Genomic DNA, 11,620 nt, shown 5'->3' on the forward strand with positions numbered 1-11,620 from the left:
TGTGTGTGTGTGTGAGAGAGAGAGAGAGAGAGAGAGAGAGAGAGAGAGAGAGAGAGAGAGAGAGAGAGAGAGAGAGAGAGAGAGAGATCTGAGTTTGGCTATATCTAAACACACATCTAAATTCACATATATGGTGAATATATATGATGTGTGTCATGTCTGTGTTTTTTCTGTATTTATGTATGTATGCTAGAGCACTGGGACTGGGCTTCAGCAAACGTAAGGGTTGATAACATAACGTGGGACTTATGATACGTCCTTTTCCGATTACTTGTGTACATTGGGTAAACTATTTGGCTTTCAACTTCAGACTTAGGCTACAGGGTTGGATTCCAGGTCAAAAGCAGCAGTGCTGCTGACGTAAGATTGGTAATTGAATGCTTGATCAAACGCTCCATGCTGCGCCGAGATTTCAGAATGTTGATGGTCTAAAATTCTGCACTTCCACGTGTTTGAAACAGGCAGCGTAGGGTACATGAACACAATGATATAAATAATGGACATGTAAAACACGTGGTCATTGGAAATTAACACCACTACACACAGTAAAGCAAAATATTAACAATGAAAGTTATTCTAAATAGCATAATCGGGCCCCTTTAATTTCCCTCTGGATTAATAGGCTAAATGATACTCTACTATTTCAGACAGCAATGACACATGTAATTCACTGAATTTGAAATAGAACTGAAATTGTCAGTAAGTGAAAGCTCATTGGGAAATGCTAACTCCCAGGGAGACCTGAATATCAATTTTATGGTGCCAAGTTGTCCTCTGAAAAAGAAAATTGACAATACATCAGTGTATGCAATCTTGTTCAGGTTGTTAAGCAACCAACTAGAGTGTTCATAAATAAGATCGGTTGTACATCAGCCACATGTATTGATCACATTTACACTAACTGTATTGAGCTATGTTCAAAAGCGATATCAGTTCCTGTTGGTTTTAGTGACCATAACTTGGTGGCCATCTCCAGAAAGGCAAAAGTCCCAAAAGCTGGACCAAAAATTGTGTACAAAAGATCATATAGAGGCTTCAGTTGTGACTCATATGTTAATGAGGTCAATAATATTTGCTGGTCTAATGTCAGTAAGCAGTGTGACCCGGATACCGCACTGGATGCTTTCACAGAACTGTTGGTTCCAGTTATGAATAAACATGCACCTATCAGGAAGGTGACAGTCAGAGCTAGATGTCCCTGGATTGATGATGAACTAAAACAATGCATGTCAGAGAGAAAGGAGGCAAAAGAAACAGCAAATAAGTCAGGCTGGTATGTCTGACTGGCAAGTGTATTCTAAGTTAAGAAACTACACCACTAAACTGAACAGGAAGAAGAAGAAACTATATTATGAATCGAGATTAAATGACATAAAACATGATGGGAAGAAACTGTGGAGTACCCTAAATGACATCATGGGAAGAAATAGTAGCCCAACTCATCCTTCATTGAAGTGGAAGGCTCTTTTATAACTAAGCCTGCTGAGATCGCAAATTATTTTAATGATTACTTCATGAATAAAGTCTGTAAACTTAGACAAGAAATGTCATCACCCAATGATGAGTCATTGTACTCATGTATACAAAACAAAATAATGCATGACAAGAACTGCAACTTTGAATTCTGTGAAGTAACGGTGGAAGAAGTGAAAAAACTGATAATGTCTATTCATAATGAGAAGCCACCAGGCATTGATAACCTGGATGGAAAATTATTGAAGATTGTTGCAGATCACATTGCCATCCCTGTATCCCACATTTTTAATCAAAGCCTTAATAGCAACAGGTTCCCTCAAGTCTGGAAAGAGGCAAAGGTAATCCCTCTACCTAAGAATCCTCGTGCTGCATTTACTGGCTCAAACAGCCGTCCCATCAGCCTGTTACCAGTTCTAAGCAAATTGTTAGAGAAAATTGTATTTAATCAGATACAATACTACTTTGCACTGAACAATTTAACTAGTAATTACCAACACGCCTACAGAGAAGGACATTCAACTTCTACAGCACTCACACAAATGACAGACGATTGGCAAACTGACATCGACCAACAAAACATGATAGGAGCAGTACTATTAGATTTTAGTGCTACCTTCGATGTCATCGACCACAGCATATTACTGAATAAACTCAGGTGTTATGGCTTTGCAACATCGGCTATATCTTGGATAGAAAGTTATCTAACCAAGAGAACGCAGAAAGTTTTTTTAATGGATGTCTTTCAAATGCACAGCAAATGCAATGCGGAATTCCGCAAGGTTCATCATTGGGGCCTCTGCTATTCTCAATCTTTACAAATGACCTCCCACAGGTCTGTAAGAGTGCCTGTGTGAGTAGCCTATGTATGCTGATGATTCTACACTGTACAAATCTGCACAAACAATGGAAGAAATCACCTTGCTCCTCAACAAAGAGCTGCAGTTGGTGTATGAATGGATAACTAATAACAAAATGGTACTTAACATATCAAAAACCAAGAGTATTGTTTTTGGGACTAAATACTCATTAAGATCCAAACCCCAGTTGAACCTGTCACTGAACAATGTGGCGGTGGAGCAGGTGCAAGAAATCAAGCTTCTAGGGGTAACCCTAGACAGTATTTTATCATGGTCAGAACACATTGATCTCCTTGTGCAAAAAATGGGTAGGAACATATCAGTAGTCAGAAGATGTTCTCCTTTTTTAACACCTCAGTTGACTAAACAGGTCTTGCAGACCCTGGTACTGTCCCACCTCGACTACTGCTCAGTGGTCTGGTCAGGCACAACAAAGACAAATCTTCAGAGGCTTCAAAGGGTGCAAAACAGAGCAGCCAGGCTTGCCCTTAAATGCACACAGAGAGCTAATACAGATGTCCTACATAACCAACTATCTTGGCTTAAAGTTGACAAAAGATTAAAAGTATCCCTTCTGTCCTTTATTAAACATATTAATACATTCAGCAAACCTGACAGTTTGTTTGAACGTCTTACTCTAAGCTCCACTCTGCACACATACCCCACAAGACATGCCAATAATGGTAACTACACAATACCAACTATAAAAACAAACTCAAAACAACGCACTGTTTTATGTAGAGCTATGGTGGAATGGAACTCCCTCCCAGAACATATTTTAAAAACCCAAAGTAAAGTTAGTTTTAAAAAGCAAATAAAGCAGCATTTTATGGTCAACTGTACATAATCCTTTAGGATGATAATCTTGGTCAAATTTCAAGTTTTGTTGTCTATTTTGTGTTGTGTTAGGGGTTTCTCATTTACCAATGAACTGTTTTTGTTTTTTTGTTTTTGTTTTGTTTTTTTGTCATTTAGTTAGTTATTAATTGTTGTCTGTCTCTATTTTATATTTTTGTCTGTTTCAGTGTATGATCAAGAAAAGATGTCTTTCTTTTCTTCTTTTATATATACGTAGCCCTGTTTTTGTCTGTTTTAGTGTGTGTTTCCCCAAGAAAAGAAGTTTATCTTTTCTTCGTTTTATATGTTGTTTTGTATGTTGACGTCTTGTTTGTGATGTTTTCTGTGTGGACCCCAGGAAGAGTAGCTGATATGTTTATTAGCTAATGGGGATCCTAATAAAATATCAAAAAATATCAAAATATCACTGTCATTGTGACACAGCACTCCACAGCACACAAGTGAACGCTGCACACTGCACACAACACAATTGCCTTTATGCCTCACCTGTGCAAGGGGGCAGCCCTCAATGGCGCCCCTAGGGAGCAGCGCGGCGGGACAGTACCATACTAGGGTACCTCAGTCATGGAGGAGGATGAGGGAGAGCACTGGTTGATTACTCCCCACCAACCTGGCGGGTCGGGAGTCGAATCGACAACCTTTGGGCTATAAGTCTGACACCCTGACCGCTTACCCATGACTGCCCCCGCTTACCCATGACTGCCCATAAAAGAAGTATAATGGGGCAAGTGTACTGTTCTAATACTTTTGACTGGTAGTGCATATTGGATTAAGCAACACTGCTTTCTCTCATTTGCCAAGTTTATCTACATGGGTGTGGTTCAAAACCAAGTCCAGGGGTCCCCAAAATGTCTGGGTCTGAGGTCTACCAAGGGCTGCTTGAGGGCTACAAGGTTAAGGTGACCAGACGTCCCGGTTTGACCGGGACAGTCCGGGTTTGGAGTTGTGTGTCCCAGGTCCCGAGCAAACCCTCTCGGACACAAATATGTCCCGGTTTTGGCCACCCACTACCTTGCGCCATGTCCATCAGGGTAAATATATGGATAAGATTACATGTTTACCTGCCACAGTTAATGGCAGCCAGCGCTTGTATAGAAAGTCTGAAGGAGTCAGTTGCGATTTGTCATTCCTCCCTCTAGAATTGATCAGAATGCAGGAAATTGCATCTTTAAAAATTCAAATTTTCCAGGGGGAGAACCCCCAGACCCACCCGCCAAATATTGTCCTTCAGTCACGCACGAAGTGTCCCGGTTTCAGACTACAAAAATCTGGTCACCCTATACAAGGTGCTACTCAAGGGCAACTTGTTTGTTCCCACGGGCACCATGTTGGTGATGCCTGATCTTTCTTCAGGAACTGGTTTCTCTTCATGCATGGCCTTATTCAGTCCCCTGAAATACATAACCCTTAAATAAATTAAATTAAAACTACAGAATAGCGCGTCACAGAACACAAATATGCCACTTTATGATTGATATGGTATTGTTCCTCCCACATACCGGAGGTGTGGCTGAGTGCCTGAGGTCATTTTGTGACTTAACATACTGTACATGTGAACTACAACAGCCTAAGGGCACTTGCTGACATTCCCTAGATAGCTGTGCTGTGAGCTGAGCTGTGAAAATGAGTCCTAGCACGGTACTGTGTTCGTTCTTGAACTGTGGCTGTCACCCAGGTGCACTGTCATCCAAGTTTTTTTTGTCGTTTGGAGTGACAATAGCTTATCTATTCATCTGCCGTAGGGCAGTCATGGGTGAGCGAGGGCAGTCATGGGTGAGCGGTTAGGGCGTCAGACTTGCATCCCAGAGGTTGCCGGTTCGACTCCCGACCCGCCAGGTTGGTGGGGGGAGTAATCAACCAGTGCTCTCCCCCATCCTCCTCCATGACTGAGGTACCCTGAGCATGGTACCGTCCCACCGCACTGCTCCCCATGGGGAGCCACTGAGGGCTGCCCCCTTGCACGGGTGAGGCATGAATGCAATTTCGTTGTGTGCAGTGTTCACTTGTGTGCTGTGGAGTGCTGTGTCACAATGACAATGGGAATTGGAGTTTCCCAATGGGCTTTCACTTTCTTTTTTTTTTTTTTTGTTTATTTCTGCTTCATTTTACTAGGGTAGTCACATAGAGGTGACTGCCTCCTTTCCAAGTGAGCCCTAAAGTTGTGTGGATGATTACACGAGGTAGCCCACTCGATCAGTTAATCCACAATGCAAATATTGATAGGCCTACCCTGGGATGCATGGTTTCACTGAGTTAATTGCAATAGTAGCTCCAATGGAAAAGGTTGGGGGGGGGGTCAAATTGACCCAGAGGAATACGGATGTACCCAAAAAGCGTACAGCACTCAGAATTTTTTTTTTCCGTCACATTGTGCAAAGTGCACTTTCCCAGTCATAATGAATACTTAGAATTTGATGGTGGTGGTAAGTATTCATGAAAAAGGTAACATTTGTAACATGACAGTGCACCTTTAAGAAAAGAATGACTTACAGTAAGAATGAAAAAATAATTGGTGTGGATTACTTTATCCTCTTCACATCTATCTTGCATTGGTGTCTTTGTTTTCCAATTTATTTATTTTTTTCCTGCACAATGTTTATTAACCTGGCTCGGTCATGTTTTTCAATATGAGATATTCTGATCTATGCAAAATGATATTTTATATCTCATTGTGACTACTAAGGCTGACACCTGGTGGAGGTTTTCTATATGACACCTGTTACCTGGGCAGCACACCTTAAACCCGTTATGTGGAGGTTTCTGATTGGTTGACTTATTTTCAAAACCTCTTTCCTGAAGAAGGCCGGAAGGCGTCAGGGTTTCTGTAGCCAAGCCATGTAAAAAGGCTTTTTATTTTCGGTAGATGTCCAGAGTCCAGGAAGTGTTCCTGTAACAAACTTTTTAAAATTCATATGCATCATATATCATATCAATAACTTTACTGCATTATTTCGTTCAACCATTCATCAGTCAGTAAGGAGTAACATGGTATGCCTACTTTTGAAATCTCTACGTTACACCTACACCTGGGGCAGAGTAATGGAGACAATGTGCTTTAATAAACAATCATTTTTTTTATTGAATCTTCCAGTAGACTTGCTTTTCATTGAATAAAACTGCTTCCAAGGAATACCACTAGTATAACGACTTATAAAAGAGACAAACAAGACAAATGCAGAAAGTAGCCATCTTTAAAAGTGCATATAAAAAGGAAATCAGTAAATCATCTGAAAAAAATATACAAAATGCTTCCATTAATACCGGATGGAATTTCTGTTTGTCTATACATTAAAGAAGAAATGTGTATAATCTAATTTTCACTTACTTGAACAGATTGGTTTATAACCCACAGAGTAACTCACAAGAACACAGATATAATATCTGTTTTTTTGTGTTTTGTTTAAAAAGAATAAACTAATCCGGATACTCAGACAGAACATGACCTTATGAACTGGTACTTCAGCCAAGTCAATTTCAGTCAAAAACAAAAACAAACAAACAAACAAACAAACAAACACACAAAAACAAATGCTGTACACCAATACTGACTTGGCTGCATTTTCTGCGTTCCAGAAAATAACACATTGGCTTCAAACATTTGACATGGCGAAGAAACCTGGGTAAAACAAGCAAGGAAAATAAAAAAGACTGCATAGCACTTGGACAAGAAGAGAACAACTAAAAACTACATCTCACCTTCAACACAACGGACACGTGTAAGTATAACATCTCCATCCAATGTCCACTCAATGACCACCCCATATACCACAATTACTTATCGTTACAGAAAAATCACAAACATGTAAAAAAAAAATAAAGAATCTGGAATTTCAAGGCAATCCTTCAACAACAACAAAGATTGGTGTGATTCCCCGACCCACTACTCCCCCCTCCCAATGCCACAATTGACACAGCATCTCCCAACGTGTAGCCATACAAAACAATAGATAACACTCCACAAACCCAATGTTGATGTTTTAAGGAAGGGAACACCACTGCATGTTGGGCTGTCCTTTGAAGTAAAACATCATGTGCCCAAATTCGTTTCAGTCACCTACTTAACAATCTGTGACATTCATTTTGCCACCTTGATACAACCTGGACCAATATCCAGCTGTTGCATTGTTTTATTTCAATGACCAGAATTTGTTCACTAATCCAAACTCTGGCAATGTACCCATCGTATATTCACATACTGGTTTCTTTCCAGCAAAACTGACATCCCTTCACATATCCCTCAAGACTGAGATGGTGCATCTTAAAAGCCACCTTGACTCATTGTCCCAATTTGCTCATAGAACAGTCTCGGAGCTCCCATATTGAATACTGCGACGTAAACTTACAAAGAGATTGAAGGAAAACCAAAAAGATAAAAAGGTAAACAAATGCAATAATAAAAAAGGCCACCAGAAGACTTGCGGAAAGATACTTGGCAATGCATATGCTAGTTTGATTTTTTTTTTTTAATTACACTTGGTCACACTTTTGTTAAAATCAAGTATCTTCCAGATTCCCAAATCGCAACTCTGAAAAAACCAAGTCTTTTTTTACACCAGTATGTCCTAATTAAACCTCCTTCAAGTAAAACAGAGAAGCACATGCCTGTTCTTGAGGGACAGGGTATGAGCCAGCTTTCATAAAGCTTACAAAGGGACTGATTGAACCGATGACAGCAATGTTAACAATAAAAACCAAAATACCCACAGGCCCTCTAGAACTAGGGCTATGCATACTCTGAAGTTGCCTACAAACACCCACCGGAGCTATCCACTGCTTATAGCTCTGCTTTGACCTAGTGTTAAGAATGGACATTTTATAGACAAAGTTTTGTATAGGAACCACCTGGCATTAAAATGCAACTCCCCATTTGTTTCAAGCAATCACTTGTGACCAGGAACCAATTTACAGGCAGATAAAAAGTCAGTTTTACAAACAAAGGCTAAATGTTTTTACATTGCCCTGGAGTCCCCGAGTTGGGGCAATATGATTGGCTATAACTGATAGCAGGTATGCAATCAACTGCAAAGAAACCGTTTGGAACCTTCACAAGAACTTTGTAAACATTTTTAAATTTAAGGATGTGCATAAACAGTTTTTTTTTATGTGTGACCAACCACTATTATAGCCGTGACTGGTTTGGCACAAACCTGTACTTTGAGCTATTTCACACAATCCTGTCAGGTTTTAAAAAAAGAAAAAAGAAAAAAAAGGGCCTTACTTTCAAGTGAGTGCTGTGGATACCCATGGGGTGTGTGCCCTCACTACCCAAACCCACCCACCACAAGGCTCAGTATTGATTAGGACACTGACGAAATGGGGTTATGAGGAGAGCCCATCTGGGTCAGAACCTTATCCAGCCACTGCAGCGGGCCATGCAGGTGTATCTCAATCCAGCAAGGGGTGCTTGTGACATCCTGTCGATGGTACTCTGCCCCCCAACCCTGCAGAATACAGCAGATCAGAGCAAAATAAGGTGAGAGAAGCACACGCTTTATGGTACAGAATCCTTTAATGTCTTCTCTGTTGGTAACATTTACTGAGAGTAAATAGTAGCCTGTATATTTTTAATACAATACCTTCACAAAGCTCATACGGATGGTACACATTTTAGTGAGTTCATAAACAGCTTCAAAGCCATGGTTAACAGACTGGGCCAGGAGCTCAGCAAACTCTTGGTTGTTGAAGATCTTGAGACTGCAGCCACTTGGGATCTTGCAGACCGTTGTAGGATGGAATCCATGATGGTAATTACAGTTCCGACTCTGCACAAAGATGCTGCTGTCACTCAGGCATTCAGCATACACTTCTCCACCCACATAATATAGGTGAACACCTGTAAAGAGATTCCCAGAAAAGAGAACAATAAAGTCATGGCCACAAACAGAATCTCCAACTTAGAGTTCATGCAATCTCTGTTTCAAACAAGACAAGCTTCTAAAAGCATTCTGGAATTGACCATTTGCTCTGTTATTCATCATACTTAAAGTGATACTCTGGAATTTTTGGCATAGGCTACAAAAAGGCCTTTCACTTTCACTAGCCTAGCACCAGCGAACCCTGGAATTGCAAGGAATGCTTGGGAGTATCAAAAAGTGTCTCTACACGTCTACAATACTCTGACTAACTAGGAAGTAGGGTCCTATGTAAAAAATCCCAGTGTCACATTATATAGTGTACAGACCTTAAAGGACAATAGTGATTATAACATTCATGGTGACTGCTAGGCAAAAGAAAGTGTTTTCAGTAGTTCAACAAGCCATTAATGACCTGAGCCCTACCTTTACCAATGTGTCGCCGTGTGTTTTCGATAGTAGAGTTGCGATTGACATTTGAGAGCAGGCCCAGGCAGAAGCGGCTGCGGTTGTTGGCGGGGTCCGTGAAGCCATCCACCAACACACTAGTCGAAGACGCTTGGAAGGCCTCGCCTACCCGGTTATTTAATTCGTAGTAAACGATACTGCACCAATGTTTGGGCTCCTCATAGGCCACTGGTTGCACATCTGTAAGAACACATGAATGTAACTCAATACCGTCTCCTGAATGTGTAATATCAATATGTGTCTCTCATTACTTTTTGCGCATCACATGCGACCTCAGATATTTAGTCTCCTCATGGAAAGATGAAAGACAAGTTTTCTTCCTCTAATTCGCTGGCGGACTGTGGATAGTAAAGCCTATGTTGATCATGTTTGTGACGACACACACAGTCTATCCTCGTGCAGAAGGCAACTTGTGTGAGGCTACGGATGAAGCATACAATATACAATACAATATTTCCGAGTTCACTCATCGTCTTTGTATGTCTGCAAGTGCTTAAAAGGTACAGTATGTAACATTTTTTGTATTTTATTTCCAGAATTCATGCTGCCCATTCACAAATGTTTCCTTTTTCACTAATACTTACCACCACCATCCAATTTTAAGTGTTCATTATGACTGGGAAAATGGCAGTTTTCATACATGAAAATGTGGATCTTCTCCATGTCCAGCATTTTAAATGTCCAGTAATAGACATTTTAGATGCAAAATGCACTGTACTTGGGTCATACTTGTAAATATGAGTTTATTACTTTGTAGATATTCATGAAAAGATCACATTTGGGAATAGGCAGCTCAGTTGCAATGAGCAGCATAGTTGCAATACCTACTCTGGCCAAAATCCTTCACACTGTACCTTTAAATATTTCCAGGCAGTAACAACGTTATATCTGCCCCCCAGTGGTCTGTTGGGGAAAAGCATAGACTGAATATTGTCAGGCATTGTAAAAGAGCAAAGCGGACAACTTACACACTGATTTGGATAACCAGCACAGACATCCAGTCATTATTATGTTGCAATGTAAACATTAATAAGAGAATCACTTAAACCTCTGCTGATGGCATTAAGCTACTCTTATTTATCTTATTTGTGCATGTGTGTATACGGCATTGATGTTCACATTGTTCATGCTGACTAATCTTTCTAGATACCTGGACGGTTGCTGTTTTCAAGGGACAGAGCAGGAGTAATTAGGTTTGTATCCATCGGCTGAGGACAGTCTTGGTTCATTGGCTCATCTGAAGGCAAAAAGGCAGGTGGAGGGGGGGTTTCTGTAAATTAAAATGAACACAAAATCTATTCTTAGTTTGACAATTCAAAAATTTAAATGACAATCAGTTATGAAGTTTGAAGCCAGTTTTAAAATCAATCACAGTACCACTTGACTTGTTTGTATCTACTTTCTTTCAATGTTTACAATTGCTTGTATTGATTAAGTGTTTTGAGAAGAGTTCTCTCTTCTTTTAAAATTGAATGTTTTTAGATTACGCTTATTTATTGTAATTATTCAAAATCCATGTGAATTTTTTTCCCACTGTTCCCAAATCAGATATTTAAATGCGATTAATTTGATTCATCAATTTCAAAGCCTATAGATGAATGCGATTAAAAAGTGTAATCGAGTACCAGCCCTATTTTTAATGCATCTATACTTCTGAAAATTACTCATATTTGCTCAAATTACCTTGCACCAGAGTGACACATACAGTCAGCTTTTGTTAAGCATAGCCAAATGATATGAGACGTGTACATTGTGAGAATGCATGTGAGCGAGAGACAGCCAGAGAGGAGGAGAGAAAGCTAGCGAACAAGAGCATCTTCCGCTGACAGAAACAATGAACAAGACGGCATCTTCACACAATGACAAGTGACATCCTAATAAAAAAACGAAGTTACTGAAGTGGGCTACCCTACTTGATAATGGAGCTCTGAGTGTGCTATTGCCGCGATCACCCCAGGCGCCACCAACAGCAGCGTGTTCATGCAAAGGGAAGTTTGCTCTGCCATGTTGACCAAACTGTTTAATGCATATCTTGGAGGATGTTCATCTGCTTATGACACAGTAATACCAATAGATGATTTACAATGTATTTAACACTAGAAATGCACT

The 11,620-nt window shown here is 40.2% G+C and overlaps 1 protein-coding gene across 3 annotated transcripts in view; it reads right to left on the reverse strand.

Moving 5' to 3' along the window:
- Positions 1 to 6,242: 6,242 nt before the first annotated feature.
- smad1 (SMAD family member 1) overlaps positions 6,243 to 11,620 on the reverse strand; it is a 15,727-nt gene continuing 10,349 nt past the window's right edge. For all 3 annotated transcript variants that reach the window (XM_063218240.1, XM_063218242.1, XM_063218239.1), the window contains exons 4-7: positions 10,662 to 10,781; positions 9,470 to 9,691; positions 8,768 to 9,024; positions 6,243 to 8,632 (exon numbers count right to left, since the gene is read on the reverse strand). In XM_063218240.1, the coding sequence (XP_063074310.1) occupies positions 8,489 to 8,632; positions 8,768 to 9,024; positions 9,470 to 9,691; positions 10,662 to 10,781 (743 nt within the window). In that variant the 3' untranslated portion in view covers positions 6,243 to 8,488. The remainder of the gene's footprint in view (positions 8,633 to 8,767; positions 9,025 to 9,469; positions 9,692 to 10,661; positions 10,782 to 11,620) is intronic.

Source organism: Engraulis encrasicolus, chromosome 16, assembly GCF_034702125.1.
Source record: "Engraulis encrasicolus isolate BLACKSEA-1 chromosome 16, IST_EnEncr_1.0, whole genome shotgun sequence".
Taxonomy (NCBI): Eukaryota; Metazoa; Chordata; class Actinopteri; order Clupeiformes; family Engraulidae; genus Engraulis; species Engraulis encrasicolus.